The following is a 17,276-nucleotide window of genomic DNA, read 5'->3' on the forward strand; positions in this document are numbered from 1 at the left end:
TCCATGACATTCCACGTTAAACAGTAAATTCAATTTTTATGACTGGATTCCATGATTCCATCTGCGTTTTCCGCATTGAAGAAATCATTGGGCCCTATCTAAATTCAACTTGACTTTAAAGTTTAACAATTAAACCATGAAGGTTTAAAAAAAAAAAAAAAAAAAAAAAAAAAAAAAAAAAAAAGTTTCATTATCAAATAAGAAGTTAACTCTCATAATCACATAATCTGTCAATACAAGAACACACACTCTTTTCCCTCCACTGTCGATCCATTAACAAACCCAAAGCTCCAGCAGTGAGGGGCGAGAAGCACATAAGAGTTAATTACCCATAAAACAGTGCTATCTCCTGCTAGGAGGCGCCATGCCGCAGTGACCCAGCTCCACCCTTCCTGGTCCTGTTTGACCCTGCTCTCTTTAACAGGGTCGACCAAGTGCATGCTAGAGGCAGCCTCATTACCTGGCCTGACCGCAAACAGTGTCAGATTAGGTCCAACTACAAAGAGTCAAATGAGACCAGGGTGAATATAAAAAACAAGAATAATGGCGTTCCTACTTTTTCCTGGGGCAATTATTGAACAACATCAGAGAGCGCTAATGGCCTCTCTTTTAAAAACAACAATTAAATATTGATTTATTATGTCATTTGTTGAAATAGAGGTTTGTGCAACATATTTAAAATCAGGGAATCCTCTGACCATTCCAGTTAATCTCAAGTGAAATGAACAGCGCAGCAAGGTATTTTTTTATTTTTTTTTGCTTGTGAGGGTCTTTCGCTGCACATCTTTTCATTGGCTGCTGTGTTTGTTGTCATATACCCAACCCAGAACTCAGTTCAGCACATTAGAAGAGCGCAGAGGCCCCCCTTCCACCAGCCCCCAAGGGCCTGGCCCTTAAACCTTAAAGAAATACAACTACACAAAAACAGCTTTTCTTTTTATGGAGAGGGGAAGAGGATTCAAAAAGACTTTCTGATCCCAAGGGGAGCGCAGCCGGCCATAAATCAGCTCGTGATGAAAGTTTCCTTTCCGACCAGGAGAACGCAGAGAGAAAACCGCACCCACCAAGCACTGAACCCGCCCCGTTTGAACGCTTGCAAGAATTTTTATTAGGAGGCAAGAGACGGAGGACGCTGGCTGCTCTTCTGACGCATTTATGGTTGTTCTTATGCTACACTCTTGAACATACAAGAACCATTCCTTTATCTTATAAGAAACTGTTCTATATAACACATAACTGTTGTTATAATAACTACAAATGGGAATCATAAAGAATTTAATGATTATGGTTCCAAAATGATTCTAGTTCCACAAATGACTCCTTTAGTACTTCTGAGGAAAAAATACAGTTGAGATCAAAAGTTTACACACACCTAGCAGGATGTGCAAAATGTTAATTATTTTACCAAAATAAGAGGGATCATACAAAATGCAAGTTACTGACCTGAATAAGACATTTCTTCAGAAAAATCCTTCAGGCCCCACAAATTCTTTGGTTTTTCAAAACGATGTATTAAGAGCTAGGTGTTTAAACTTTTAAACAGAATGATGAGGTGAACATTTTTCTTATTTTGCCTAAAAATCATGTCTTTTTTCTTTTAGTACTGCCCTTCAGAAGCGACAGAAGATACTTACATGTTTCCCAGAAGATAAAAAAATAAGCTGAATTTACCCTGATCTGCAAATTCAAAAAGTTTTCACCCCCTGCCTCTTAATGCATTGTGTTTCCTTCTAGAGCATCAGTGAATGTTTGAACCTTTTTTTAAATAGTTGTGTTAGAGTCCCTCAATTGTCCTCAGTGTGAAAAGATGGATCTCAAAATCATACAATTATTGTTGGAAAGGCTTCAAATACACAAAAATGCTGGAAAACCATAGAATTTGTGGGACCTGAATGATTTTTCTGAGGAACAGCAGGCAGTTTAACTGTTCAGGACATACAAAGGAATCATGAACAACTATCACTAAACAAAAAACATAGCTGTGTATGTACCTCATTCAGTTAACAACACAGTATTAAGAATCAAGTGTATATAAATTTTTGTAAATTTTGGGTCATTTTTTATAAATTCAACTATTATTTTCTCTTGTGGACTATGAACGTCTTATGTGAAATATCTTATTCAGGTGAGTACTAAATAAAAATAACATGCATTTAGTATGATCCCTCTTATTTTGGTAAAATAATTAACATTTTAGTTGAGGTGTATGTAAATGTTTGACCTGTATTTATTCATTGCAAGACAACGATAACTTCAATAATATATTTTTAATAATAAAATCACCTCATTTGAGTCATTCGTTTAGGAATAGGTTGGACTTGGAACTGATTGAACTGCATGGTTGACATACACCAAAAAGAGCGAGCTCACAAAATTGATTCGTTCTGGAAACTAGTTGGACAACACAGCTTGTGCATCATTGTTATGACTCACAAAAATAACAGATTCATAAGAGTTGTTATGAAAAATAAGTTGAGCTACACTGGTTGCCGTGCATGGTTTTGTTCACTAAAAAGAACCGGCTCATAAGAGTCATTTGATACAGCAATTTGACTATACTTCTCCTGCCATACATTTTTTCAGTATATTTGCCCTGCCAATATAACAAAAAACATCAATCTATGTGCTGACAATACTAAATTACCACTAGGCAAAAGTACTGTCATGAGCAAATCATGCACGCAAACTCATCAGCGCCATCCATGCGGTTGATCCGTGCATTGCTAGCACTCTTCCATCCGTGCAGAGGGCACAACCCATTATATTCAGCAAAAGGACATGAGACAATTTGTTGAAATGTCAGAAACAGTCTTAGGCTGACAGACTTGGCGAACACACCATGAAGTACAGTAGTTGGCTGCTCCCTCTATTGGTCAAAATGCAGACAGAAACCACTACACCTATTCCTCACAAATGTCTGTAATACTTCTGTCTCATATTATTTGCGGCATCTGCATTTTATGCAGCCCTACGCTGAAAGTTCAAGAGGATTGTCTTCTGGCAAGTTCAAGAACAAAGTATTAGGATTTTTTTTTTTTTTTACTTAAATCCAAGTAAGGTATACATCAAGAACCAGTTCTTTTGTACAATGGCAGCCATACAATCGCTCTGCTGTCTGGAGGTGGTATAGGCTAGTAAGAAAGGAGTGAATCAAGATGTGTTCGAGTGTGGGCTGATATCTCACTGGCTTCATGCCATGTCATAATTCCAGGGCAAGATGTGTTTCTGCACACTAAGTCTTAACGCCACCCAGAAACCTGTGGAACTAAACTACAACATTCTCCTCACACAAAATATTCAACATTGAGCTAAAGAACTTGAGACTGTTCAAGAAGCCAATGGCAATGGAAGCAGAATGCAATTATTATTAATTATGGCTAACGTATAGTTTTCTACATGGCAATATATTGACCATAATTATTACAGAGTGAAACCAAAAGATCTCTTTACACGCATTCCATGTGGTTAAGCAGCTTTAACATAAGTGTACAGCTGAAAAAGCTGAAGGGAAAAAAAATTTAAGTGAAAGTGTGCGGTTAACAATTTGTTTGGATAAAGATACATCACTAATACTTAAAATTAGCTTTCATCATGATTTACTATGGCGGCAGAAATTTCATCTTTAGAAAATCAAAAGTACACACTTGCAGGAATATTGTTTTTGGCTTTAACCCACCTGTCTAACGGTTATTTTCATAGCGGAGCTAGCACTCCATTGAAGGGAAGAAAGAATGTTAGTGGAGAAGAAGAGAGGTTGTGACTTCTTTAACCTCGCCTTCACCCTATATTAAACCTGAGAGGATTGCTCGCATTTAATCTGAACGTGACTCGGTTGCAACTGGATTCAGTTTGCATCAGTTTTGGCAACATTTAGTACCATTTTCTAACAGTCACAAAGGGCTCAGGGTTGTCAGACTGCTCTAAGTGTATTTGTAATTCTGTTTTTGGTTTTTGGACTGACCCAAGAACTGAAAATGACCTATCAACCACCAAGTGTAATCACATTCTTACCTGTCTCTGCATCTCTTCCACCTGTCTGTGAGGGATGCTCTTCAAAATAGTGTACATCTCTGGCAACTTCTCTTCTGGAATGACAACAGACGCCCTGGAAATACAAAAACACACAAATGACTATTTCATGTACTTGATTTCAAAGTGACAAAGTTAATACTGCAACACTGATAACAGTAAGAAATGTTTCTAGAGCACCAAATCGGCATATTAGAATGATTTCTGAAGGATTATGTGTAACTGAAGAATGGAGTAACAGCTCTAGCTTCTATTTTATATTTTAAAACAGAAGAAAGTTAATTTCATAAGTGAAAAAGTGTTCATAAAGTGTAACATTTCACAACATTACTGTCTTTACCGTATATTTTAAATAAATTGGCAGCTTTGGTGAGCATAAGAAACTTCTTTCAAATATGTGAAATTATACTTTGAAATTAAATTATATTATATTTTATAATTTTTATACATACATACATATATCATATGTTTTTTTCATACAAGGGTATATATTTATTTGGAAAAAACTTTAACTTGCAATATGCACTTTAATAACAACAGCAATAGCCTAATAGTTTGTATTTTAGATGCATCATAATTACTGTAAATAAAATAAAAGCCTCCTGTCTCAACCTACAGCTTGCAACCCATTCGGGCTTTTAAGGTCTTATTGGCTCTAAAGCTTTGTGGGACAAGTGTTTATTGTGAAAAGCGCTAAACATACACTACCAGACAGAAGTTTTGACCAGTAAGATTTTTAATGTTTTTTTTTTTTTTTTTTTTTTTTTTAAAAAGGAAGTCTCTTCGGCTCACCAAGCAGGAATTTTTTTGATCCAAAGTACAGCAAAAAACGTAAAAAATTGAAATATTTTTACTATCTAAAAGAACTGCTTTCTATTTGAATATATTTTAAAATGTAATTTATTCCTGCGATTTCAAAGCTTAATTTTTCGCATCATGACTCCAGTCACATGACCCTTCAGAAATTATTCTAATATGCTGATTTGCTGCTCAAAAAACATTTATTATTATTATTATTATTATTATTATTATTATTATTATTATTATGTTGAAAACAGCAGAGTATGAATTTCAGGTTTCTTTGATAAATAGAAAGTTTAGAAGAACAGCATTTACCTGAAATAGAAATCTTTTGTAACATTATAAATGTCTATATCTCACTTTTGATCAATTTAAAGCACACTTGCTAAATATTAATGTTCAGCATGTATTAATGTAATAATTCATAGCATTTCTTTTCCAAAAATAAAAAACAAAATGCATACTGACTCCAAGCTTTTGAATGATGCGTGTATGTAATGAATAGTGTGTTACAAAAACTTTTTATTCACATAAATCCTATACTTTGGATCTTTCTATTCATCAAAGAATCCTGAAAAAAAAATACTCAGCTGTTTTAAATATTGATAATTATAATAATAAAAAATGTTTCTTGAACAGCAAATCAGCATATTAGAATGATTTCTGAAGGATCATGTAACACTGGAAACTGGCGTAATGATGCTCATGATTACATTTTTAAATATATTCAAATAGAAAGCAGTTGTTTTAAATAAAATATTAAAAATTCAAACACTGCCTAAACACTGCTTACTGTTCAAAGACTTTTGACTGGTAGTGTGTATATATAAAATTTTGATCAATGAAGGAATTTTTATATCTAAATGCTCATGAACTACTGATTTGCTTATTATTGAGTGTTAGCTCATGACTTTCAGAAGTTATAATAAAGTGTTCAATAAGATTTGTTTTTTAATTAGCCATTCATAAAGAGATCAGTAGGTCAGGTACCATATTAATGTTATTCATAAACAGGATTAATAACGACAACAGATTCTTGACATGTACCTTTTCCAGTCCAGCACTTCAGAAAAAGGCAGAATGTAAGAATCAGCCATGATGACAGGGACACATCCAGCCTGCAGCACGTCACTAAGCGTGGCTTGGCCGAGGCGGGCCCCTCGCAGAACCACACAGAATGATGACTCCTGCAGAACACACACGGGACACATTTGTCATCTGTAATAACGATACGCTCCCAGAGCTCTTCAGTTATGCTGTAACATAGACAGCAGTGTGATCTAGGTGTGCGGTGTAAATGAAGGGGTTGCAGTGAAAGGTGCTAGGATCAGAGTCTAGAGGGGCTTTGTGTTGAAAAGTGGGTGATGGCTCTCACAGGGATTTGGCCTCCGCTCCTTCTCGCTGTGGAACGTCTCCCAGATGTGCTGCAGCACCCAGCCCAGATGATAAGCATACTTCCTGTCTAGACAGGGCTGGACGGGAGATGAGCGTGGTGGACAGGAACAGTATTTGTTTCTTTCGCTTACACGATGGAGAAATGTGTCGCGCTGGTAAAGAACGCTTCTGGATGGGTTGAACATTTACAGTTTCTAGGAATATTTGAGCTAAGCTTGCAACAGTATTAGCTTTATTTACATGATAAGGATTTATCATTTATGAAAAAACTAATTTGTATAGACTGCAGGATGAAGAAATTTAAATAATGTTTTGTCTATAGAAAAAATCTGTGCGTTATTTTACATCACATGCAGCTGCTTGGTGGCAAACATGATGCAGGGTATTGACTGTATGATGCAGCCTAGAAAAATAATTATGAATATAATTTTGTATTTATATTAATATTCATAATGACATATGAATATATTATATAATTACATATCATGTAATTAATTTAAAAACATACATAAAAAAGCCCTAAAAATATACATAAAAAAAAAAAAAAAAAAAATATATATATATATATATATATATATATATTAGATATTTAAAATTATTGTATATATATTGCATACATTTTTTTTTATAAATTTAGGAGCCAAGCGATTCTAACATTGGTGAAATTTAAAATATGTTCTAAAAATACTGTTTTTATACATTTAGGAGCTAAGTGATTATAATATTGGCAACATTTAAAATATGTTCTAAAATTTTTCTATATATAAATTTAGGAACTAAGTGACTAATAATGGCGAGAGAAGTGATTCTAATATTTGCGAGATTTAAAATATGTATTTGTATAAATATTTTTCAGCATTTTAGGATCTAAGAGATTGTAATATTGGCAAGGTTTAAAATATGTAAAATGTTTATATATACACATATATAAATTTAGGAGCTAAGTGATTCTAATATTGGCGACATTTAAAATACATTCTAATTTCTTTTTTACATAAATTAAATGCTAAGTGATTCTAATATTGATGAGATTTAAAATATGTTATACATTTTTTTTTATAAATTTAGGAGCTAAGTGATTCTAACATCGGTGAGATTTAAAAGCATATATGTTCTAGTATGTTTACTATGTGAAATTCCATGTGAATTCAGTGTTGTTTAATATAAACGGACGGACGTGCAGAGAAACCAACCTGTAAGATTTGTGGGTAGTCGTAGACCTGTCCTTTATAGCAGCGTTTTCTGACCGAAGCCAAGCCCTGTGAGAGATTACTGCATTTATCTAGGAGGAGCAGGGCCTCCCCATTCTCCTCCTTCAGCCTCTCCAGTTCCACACGGTATTCCCGATGGATGGCCGTCTGAGATGACAGAATGAAGTAGCGTCGGGGCCTGAAATAAACACATATCATGTGATGCCATTTTCCGTCATTGAATAAAAACCAGGTAATCGACGTTGATGAGCATGATCTCACCCTGGCTGCCTCTCAGGAAGGTCCACTTCAGCAGATAAAGGGCTATACACGGGGATGCTGACATCATAACCCTGCCTGTATGTCCAAGTGGAGAAGCCTCCACCAGCCAGCAGGGCTCTGTGAAACAAACGCAATAAAGATGACAACTCTGTCGCCGCGAACGTCTGCAAAAGGCGCTGAAGATAAAACACGTCCTTAATCTGGTTTTACATGACAAATGTGCGAACATGCCACTCCGAAGCATTTAACAGAGTTGCCTTCGCGTCCTCGTTCTACAACGAGTCAATAAAACTTCAAACGGTGCTTGGTTTGAGGGAATGGAGTGAGTATAGGGAGAGTTGCAAATATGGCCACGAGCATACACTGTCTTTTTATCTCACCCCACACATATGCACATATGGGCAGCTGGTTCTGATGAGGCTGTACGCCAAATGGAGCACAGCTGGATGAGCCCAGGAAATTCCCTACAGCTCTAGATAAGTGTTCATCATTTCAGGGCTTTCTAGTACATAAAACTCACCTTTTCCACCCAAAGCAAAAGATCAGCCAAGTAATAGGCTGAGAAACATGGCCCATGTTGCAGTAAATACCAAGAGATTATGTTTGTCTGCCTGCTCTAGGCGGTAATGTGCTATTCTCTTTCATGATCGCTCTCACTGCATCTTTGATCTCTGCATTTAAGGAACACACCAGGATGACGATGCCTATATATAGATACAAATGTAATTGGGACAGTTCTATGACACTTGTACATTTGTATAAGTTGTTGGGATGGATGTCTAGTTTAACTATATATTGCAAGCATTCCAGTTCATCTCAATACAAGAGTGTTGAAACGCCAAAAATATCCTTACATCCAGCATGGATTTCTTCAAGAGTCTGGCATCAGTCTGTCGTCGGTGTGGTTTAATGTCATTGTGGACAACCATGAAGTGTCAGTTCAACCACACTAACCTACTGAGGTAAAATAGTGCCATGTGGCAAACGTATGTAAATACAACTATCCTGAGACCAAAAAATATAAGAAAGGATAGGAGAACATTTATTGTTTCTCAGGTGATGTCGCTGCTACAAAAGGTCAAACACAGAGACACACTGCCCTCAACTGGCGAACATTACATCCAACCTCTCTTAGAAACTAACAATTGTATGCACTATGCAGTGACAATTTTTGCCTTATTCAAGGACAAAATTATGAATACTCAATAATGAATACTGAAATACATAAAATGTGAAAGAACAAATCTTTTCTAGGTTACACCATACCAGCATGACAATCAATTATCCAAAATTTGAGGATGTGAATACTGTCTTTACAATATGCAAATAAAGGGTGAAGTATAAAGGGGACAGAGATTCTGACAAAATCAACATTACCATTAAAAAATTCAGAGATTAGTAAGATTTTCTTAATGTTTTTAAAAGAAGGTTCTTTTATAACATAGTAAACCTGTCCTATTGTGAAATATTATTTACATACTAAACTATTATTTTAAAATGTAATTTATTCATGTGACAGCAAAGCTGAATTTTCAGGATCCATCACTTCAGTCAGTGTCGCATGATCACATTAAGAAATCATTCTGATATGCTGAATTGGTGTTCAAGAAACATTTCTTGCTATTATCAATGTTAAAAACACTTGCGCTAGTTAAAATTTTGTGGAAACCATGATTTTTTTATTATTATTTCATGAATATCAAATTCGAAAGAACAGTATTTATTTTAAATAGGAAAAAAAAACATGTATAGGTCTTTAGTGTCATGTTTGATTTGTTTAAAGGATTAGTTTACTTTAAGAATAAAAATTTCCAAGATGTCAACCAAGATGTTCATGTCTCTTTATTCTTCAGCTGAAAAGAAATTAAGGTTTTTGAAGAACACATTCCAGGACTTTTCTCCATAGAGTGGACTTTAATGATGCTTAATGGGTTGATGGTCCAAATTCCAGTTTCATTTCACTGCAGCTTTAAAAGGGCTCTTCAGCCGAGGAATAAGGGTCTTATCTAGTAAAACGATCTGACATTTTCTAAATAATTAAATAAATTAAATTTATATGCTTTTTAACCACAAATGCTCATATTGCTCTGGCTCTACGATGCACATGCGTGTCTTCGTACATTGGGTAATCATGTTGGAAAAGTCATGGGCGATAAGTTCTTAGTCTGTGTACTTCAGGTAAAATATGCAGGGTAGGGAAAAAAACTTCAAAATCATCCGACATCGTTGTTTTACCTTGTTTTGTAAAGGGCGTTCGACTTTCTTTGCACGTTCGCTTTGTAAACACTGGGTTGGTACTTCCGCCTATGTCAGACATGCATGATTACGTAATGCGCAAGGTCAAGCTACTGACAGACATCTGTGGTTAAAACGTAATTTTTTTTTCTTTTTTCAGAAAATGACCTAGAAAATGATAGTTTTGCTAGATAAGACCCTTATTCCTCAGCTTGGCTTCATGTAGAGGCCTTTGAAGCCGCATTAAAAGTGCAATTTGGACCTTCAACTCGTTGGGCACCACTGAAGTCCACTATATGGAGAAAAATCCTGGAATGTTCTCCTTACAAAAATTTAATTTCTTTTTGACTGAAGAAAGAAAGACATAAACATCTTGCATGACATGGGGTGAGTCAATTATAAGGAAATTTTTATTCTGGGAGTGAACTAATCCTTTAGAACTAATCCATAATTTTAATATGATCTGAATATTCAGATTTCCTGACATGTTTAGCAATTTTGTTTGCCTGTTAATTTCTACTAACTCTCACCTGTCCCTCGGCACATCCAGAGCTGTATTGTAATCAGGGGGTCCCCCAGGAAGCATATTGAACAGCAGGTGGTTCATTCCTTTGTCCCACCTAAAATCATATCAATAAACATAGAACACTTTAAACAGACCATTATGACTTCAGAAATAAAGTGCATATGTTTCTAAAGCTAAAATGAGAGACAAAATGAAAGAGATAAAATAAGAAGCAGAGAGCTGCCACTATAATAAAAAACAAACATTGAGAACCCAGTAAAGCCAAAGCAGGCAAAGGTAATTAGCAAATCCTGAAAGATATATATCTACCTAGGCAGCATCGCTAGTGCTTGAGCGGTTTCACGAATCCGCAGAGAGTTCTGATTCAACACATCAATGGAGGGTAAGAACAGACACGCTCTGGTTACATCATCAGTGTAAAAATCACTGTCCGAGATGGCGCTCAGAAGGTCATTGTACTCTCGAGACAGACCAGTGCTGCTGATGGGCACCCCGACCTCGTCCACAAATCGCTGAAGAGGATAGATGTACACCTGTGTACAAATAGACACCCCATTTATAGATCAAAATAGCCATGTCATGACATCCAAACCAATAAAACAATTCTATCTTTGCATCACCTTGATTTTATTCTTGGGATTATATCCACAGCGATACACATCAAAGCAAGTGTGCATTCGACAGCTCAGGTCACCCCTCTCAGGAATAGGGCTGCTTACAGGTATCCTGACCAAAGGAGCATCATGCACACTACGACGGTCCAGACTCCACTCTGCAGAGGATTCAATGGAGTGAGGCCAGAACTGGAACATCCCTGTTGCGATCAACCCCAGTAAGACTACAGAAAAGAGGGTGATGTAGTATATCCGGTGTTTAGTCTTCATACGGGGTATGAGTGCAGGACCCCGGGAACCATACTTCACTGATGCACACATGATGAGGCTTTTCAGAGCCAAAACCACTGCAGAAGACACAAACAACAATGATAAACATATACACATGTAAGAGAATATTATCAAATGTTTCTGATGGACATTTATTAATAAAAAAATATTTAATATCCCTGGACTACAAAACCAGTCATATTTAGTACAGGTATATTTGTAGCAATAGCCAAAAATACACTGTATGGGTCAGAATTATCAACGTTTATTTTACGCCAAAAATCATTAGGATATTAACTAAAGATCATGTTCCAAGAAGATATTTTGTACATTGTTTACCATAAATATATCAAAGCCTAATTTTTGCTTAGTAATATGCATGGCTAAGAACTTCATTTGCACCCTCATATTCCAGATTTTCAAATAGTTATATCTCGGCCAAATATTGTCCTATCCTAAAAAACCATACATCAATGGAAAGCGTATTTATTCAGCTTTTTTAATTTTAAAAATATTGACCCATATGACTGGTTTTGTCGTCCAGGTTCACATATTACCATTTCCAATTTATTTACTATATTTTTGATTCATTAAATTACAATTAATTTATTATATGACTGACTGTTCTAATTTTTTAAATATTTGATTTATCTAATTCGAATTAATTTATACATAGATCCATACTTAACTTATTATATGACTGATTGTTCTAATTCTAATTTATTATATAATTGATTCGTATAATGCCATTTAATTTATTATGATTTTTCACTTTATTTTGGATATGATTAAAATATCTCATTCCAATGTATTAATTAATTCCAATTAACTTGCTATATAATACGATATTTATCTGGCATTTAATCAATCATATAATAAGTTCACTGGAATGGGATATGATTGTGTCATCAAACTTTATTTACTATATGATTGACTGTTCTAATTCTAACAACTATATGACTGATTCAGTAGTAATTAATTACATTATCTGTCCATTTAATTACAAATAATTTACTATATGATTGATTTATGTAATTCCAATTATTTACTACACGACTGATACATCTAATCACATGACAAATCACTCAAACTCCAGTTACCTTAATAAAACCAATCCCTCTCATTTCTTTACGACTGATATTTATTAATAAAAGTGCCATATTTAAGCATTTTACTCAAAATATATGCTGTCTTGAGTTGTAAATAAATCCAAAACACACTCGCTAACGATAGCAGGTATGCTAGCAACTACAAAATCATGAACTAACCTTTACGGTGTCCAGTTTACTCCCTCAAATCTCAACACGCCTCAACCATAATCTCATTTGTTGGTCCAGTATGTCGCAAAGCCTGACAGTGAAATATTCTGATTGACTTTTGTTATTATGCCACAACACATTCCTTATGCTAAAGGGACAGCTGAAAAGAAATTCATCTCCTTCATGCGCAATTCCATACGTTTTTCTTTTAATCCGGGTCTCGTAGCGCCATCTGCTGTAGAGGGAGAATGAATAGGAGGCACAGGCTGCGTCTCGAAACCTAGTAAGCCGCCTACCTAGACGGCATTTTTGGGTGTTAATACCACCTTCCGTATGTGTCTAGCTAGCTAGCTCACTAGTTATGTTGGACACAGCCATAAACAACAACTATCAGTTCACCGATTCAGCCACCATTTTTTCTTATGGCGTAAATAACTTTAAACGTTATTATTATGCATTAGTTTTGAATATTAGAGTAATCTTTTCTTTATGCATGGTGTTTTTAGGGAGGAAACAGTCTTCTGGGTCCTGTTCTTCGACCGTGGTTTAACAAAGCCCGGATTAGTTCACATATCCCGGATTGACCTAGCTCGACCTAAAATGGAGTTCGGCTCTTCAAATACATATCTCGGATACACGTATCTTTCTAATAAACACAGCTGAGCATTCACGTAAGGATTGAAAAGTTTGACAAGCCTAACTTCTAACCTAACTACGTTAACTTTACATCATGGCTAAACAGCGTGCTGCATATTTCAGCGCTGCTGAATTGCAGCTTATTATGGAAGGATATGAGGAAGTTAAACATTTAATAAAAACCAAAGGTAATACTATAGCTGCTGCAAAAGTCCGTCAGGATGCGTGGCGAAAAATAACCGCCAAATTAAATGCGTAAGTATACTTTACATTTAATTAGTCTGGGAGAGCACTAATTAAGCAGTTTTATGTAGTATATATTACACCTGTGCTGACCACCTAGTGTTTGTGTATTATGTTTAGGCTACCTTCTTAATTCTGGTTTTGGTACGCTTACAATTACAGATCCAACCCTATGGGACCTAGAAGAACGTGGCAACAAGTGAAGACGAAATACAAGAACATCGTTCAAAGTGGTAGGTCATGGGTTTAATTTCTCTTTGTTAGGGACTTCTCAATATAAGGACATTATTTCTTTTTTTAATCATTTGTAGAGTAATGCCAGCTGTATAATCCAGAGGTATAAATGTGACCCCGGACCACAAAACCAGTCTTAAGTCGCTGGGGTTTACTTGTAGCAATAGCCAAAAATACATTGTGTGGGTCAAAATTATTGATTTTTCTTTTATGGCAAAAATCATTAGGAAATTAAGTAAAGATCATGTTCCATTAAGATATTTTGTAAAATTCCTACTGTAAATGCATGAAAACCTAATTTTTGATTAGTAATGTGCATTGTTAAGAACATTATTTGAAGAAATTTAAAGGTGATTTTCTCAATATTTTGAATTTTTTGCACCGTCAGATACCTGGTTTTTAAATAGTTGTATCTCGGCCAAATATGGTCCTATCCTAACAAACTATACATCAATGAAAAGCTTATATATTTAGATTTCATATGATGTATAAAACTCAGTTTTGAAAAAATGACCCTTACGACTGGTTTTGTGATCCAGGGTCACAAATGTAGAACTATAAACAAAATGTTTTTTCAAAGTCTCTTCTGCTCACAAAACCTGCATTTATTTGATCCAAAATATCACAAAACCCCAGTAATATTGTGATTTTTTTTTTTTACTATTTAAAATAACTGCTTTCTATTTGAATATATTTTAAAATGTAATTTATTTCTCTGATTAAATAAAAAAAAAAATTCAACATCATTTCTCCAGTCTTCAGTGTTACATGATCCTTCAGAAATCATTCTAAAATGCTGATTTGCTGTTCAAGAAATATTTATTATTATTATTATTAATTGTAATATTTAAAACAGTTGAGTACATTTTTTCTGGATTTTTTGATGAATAGAAAGATCCAAAGATAAACATTTTTCTGAAATAAAAAGCTTTTGTAACATTATACACCATACCATTCAAAAGCTGGGAATCAGTATTTTTTATTTTTATTTTTATTTATAAATTATTTTGGGGGGAAAGAAATTGTAGAAATGAGTACTTTAAGCAAGGATGCTTTAAATTGATCAAAAGTGATGATAAAGACATTTGTAATGTTCCAAAAGATTTCTATTTGAGATAAATACTATACTTCTGAACTTTTTATGCATCAAAGAAACCTGAAAAAAATCTACTTAAGCTGTTTTAAACAACAACAACAATAATAATAATAAATGTTTTTTGAGCAGCAAATCAGAATTTTAGAATGATTACTGAAGGATCATGTGACTGGAGTAATGATGCTATAAATTCAGCTTTGAAATCACAGGAATAAATTAAATTTTAAATTATATTCAAATAGAAACTGTTATTTTAAATAGTAAAAATGTTTTACAATATTACTGCTTTTGCTATATTTTTAATCAAATTCATTTTTGGTGAGCAGAAAAGAATTCTCTAAAATATATATATATATATATATATATATATAAAAGCTTACTGTTAAAATCTTCTGACTGGTAGTGTATATATAGCGCTTTTCACAATAAATATTTGTCTCACAAAGCTTTAGAGCCAGTAAAGACTTTAAAAGCCCAAATGGTTTGCAAGTTGAGATAGGAGGCTTTTATTTTATTTACAGTAATTATGATACATCTAAAATACAAACTATTAGGCTATTGGTGTCATTATAAAGCAGAATCAAAGTGTAATCCTTTTTCTTGTATGGTTCACGTTTTTTTTTCTGTGACATTTTAGCATTCTTAGACCCTTAGCACCCCCTTGTGGCCCCCCGGGCTCAGTCTGAAAACCCCTGGTCTATATTAAAAACTCAAAATTTGTTTTTAAGTGACTTGAATTTAATAAATTAAAGGTTTAATATTATTTAGCTAACAAGAGAAGGGCTACGCTGAAGAAGATGGGACTAATCCCAACAAAAGAGGAGCACATAGATGAAGAGGAGCTGCCCCCTGAGGACAATGTGGAGGGTCCTATCATAGCAAGCATAGTTGGTGGTTGCTCCTCTGATCCAGGAGATACAGCTGGCTGCAGCAGTTATGTCAGAGGTATGTGCACCACATTCTTGATTTGTCTCAATAAATCGATACTACAGTAAATATATATAATTCATATCACACCATTTCAGTGACTAAACATGGATTGGCCCTACTTCAACCACCTGTATTATCAGACGAAGAGCTGGACTCTGTAAGTTTACGTTTATGTTTATTCTCATTTTTACTGGGATATCAATGATCGTAATGTTAAATAAACAACATAATATTTAATACACAGTAAATGTTTATAAATAATATGTACAAATTATTAGTAGTAGACTTTAATGCTTTCTTTTTGAAGGAACCTGTGGAAGATGTAAAGACACTATACAAGAAGTATCTCCAAATAGAGATCTCTAACAGAAAGCAAGAAATGGCATACAGAGCATTAAAAATGCGCAAAGTGGAGAAGGAAATTGAGTTACTGGACAGGAAACTGGGTGTAAGTGTGATATTTTGGTAATGAATTGTCGTAATGAATGAATAATGGTAGTGTACAAAAGTGTACATTTTAGATCCATTTAAATCTGTTTCCAGACATTTTAATTTATAATTCTGTAGTTTAGTTGAGGAAACTTTGATACAATAAAAGAGATATATTAGTTTTCTCTGTCAATTTCTAAAATATTAAAATGAATAGTCAAAAATACAACTGTTTGACACTTAAGTGATGATAGATAGATAGATAGATATTTGATGGACGTATAATATGTGTCGAGAGCATTCACTCAGTATCATTATCTCATTTTTGACCGAGATGGGTTTTAGCTGATTTTGCATCTGAACTCTTCATTTGCTTGTGCTAAAGTCTAACTATTGCAAGTATACATTAAGTACACTTTAAATATTTTGCTTTTAAAGTCCAATATTATTCAAAGATCATACAATACTCATCAATAGTGACATTAAAACAGGGTTAATATTAAGAAATATGCATTGTGCACAAGTAGGTAGTACTCCAAATAAAGTTGAATTATAATTTTTATATCAGGATGTCTCAAGCGATATATCAGTAAATATGGAAATAGATTTGAATTATACATAGTATAATATATATATATATATATATATATATATAAATTACTATGTATAGTTCAAATCTTTTTTTTTTTTTTTACTAGGGTTATTAGGTTAATTTGTGTCTGTGTTTTCTTCTTACTACAGGCTGATCCTTCATGTTGAAAATAAATCTTTTTTTAATATAAACATACTGTGTTTTTTTCAGTATCCTTTAAATGTCCAGTGTGAGTGATAAAGTCCACCTTCAATCTACCATTAAAAGCAACTAACAAGTAGGTTAACATAGTCCATAACCAAATATATATTATGTACAATTTAAACATTTTACAACAGTGCAAGCAATGCTTGCAAAGCAAACAAACAAAATGAAACAGGCAGTTAGCACTCAGAAAATAATTACAGGTAGTCAAGGAAATGAGAATCAGTAAACATGATGTTCCTGACAAGTGGTTAATGGATGATTAGCACTTGAAAAATAGCAAACGTAATGACAAGCTTGTCCAACAAGCT

General features: G+C 34.2%; 2 protein-coding genes across 5 annotated transcripts in view; one reads left to right on the forward strand and one right to left on the reverse strand.

Moving 5' to 3' along the window:
* ext2 (exostosin glycosyltransferase 2) overlaps positions 1–12,813 on the reverse strand; it is a 30,306-nt gene extending 17,493 nt beyond the window's left edge. Inside the window, exons 1-8 of one of the 2 annotated variants that reach the window (XM_051115271.1) lie at positions 12,611–12,813; positions 11,079–11,419; positions 10,768–10,991; positions 10,463–10,552; positions 7,698–7,814; positions 7,419–7,614; positions 5,878–6,017; positions 4,012–4,105 (exon numbers count right to left, since the gene is read on the reverse strand). In XM_051115271.1, the coding sequence (XP_050971228.1) occupies positions 4,012–4,105; positions 5,878–6,017; positions 7,419–7,614; positions 7,698–7,814; positions 10,463–10,552; positions 10,768–10,991; positions 11,079–11,393 (1,176 nt within the window). In that variant the 5' untranslated portion in view covers positions 11,394–11,419; positions 12,611–12,813. Of the gene's footprint in view, positions 1–4,011; positions 4,106–5,877; positions 6,018–7,418; positions 7,615–7,697; positions 7,815–10,462; positions 10,553–10,767; positions 10,992–11,078; positions 11,420–12,610 lie in introns of those variants that run through there. The other variant, XM_051115272.1, reaches the window with a different exon arrangement.
* A 143-nt stretch (positions 12,814–12,956) lies between these two features.
* Positions 12,957–17,177, forward strand: si:ch211-107p11.3 (GT1 domain-containing protein). Of its 3 annotated transcripts, none has more exons than XM_051115159.1 (6): positions 12,957–13,492; positions 13,643–13,713; positions 15,579–15,755; positions 15,836–15,897; positions 16,048–16,188; positions 16,972–17,177. In XM_051115159.1, exons 1-6 carry the CDS (start codon positions 13,332–13,334, stop codon positions 16,996–16,998), a joined length of 639 nt encoding a protein of 212 aa, XP_050971116.1. In that variant the 5' UTR covers positions 12,957–13,331; the 3' UTR covers positions 16,999–17,177. The 3 variants fall into 3 exon arrangements, with proteins under 3 accessions (XP_050971116.1, XP_050971118.1, XP_050971117.1); XM_051115161.1 differs by lacking the exon at positions 16,972–17,177 and adding an exon at positions 16,911–16,950; XM_051115160.1 differs by lacking the exon at positions 16,972–17,177 and having other exon boundaries at positions 12,958–13,492; positions 16,048–16,887.
* Positions 17,178–17,276: the final 99 nt, after the last annotated feature.

The sequence above is a fragment of the Labeo rohita genome, chromosome 7, assembly GCF_022985175.1.
Source record: "Labeo rohita strain BAU-BD-2019 chromosome 7, IGBB_LRoh.1.0, whole genome shotgun sequence".
In the NCBI taxonomy this organism is placed as follows: Eukaryota; Metazoa; Chordata; class Actinopteri; order Cypriniformes; family Cyprinidae; genus Labeo; species Labeo rohita.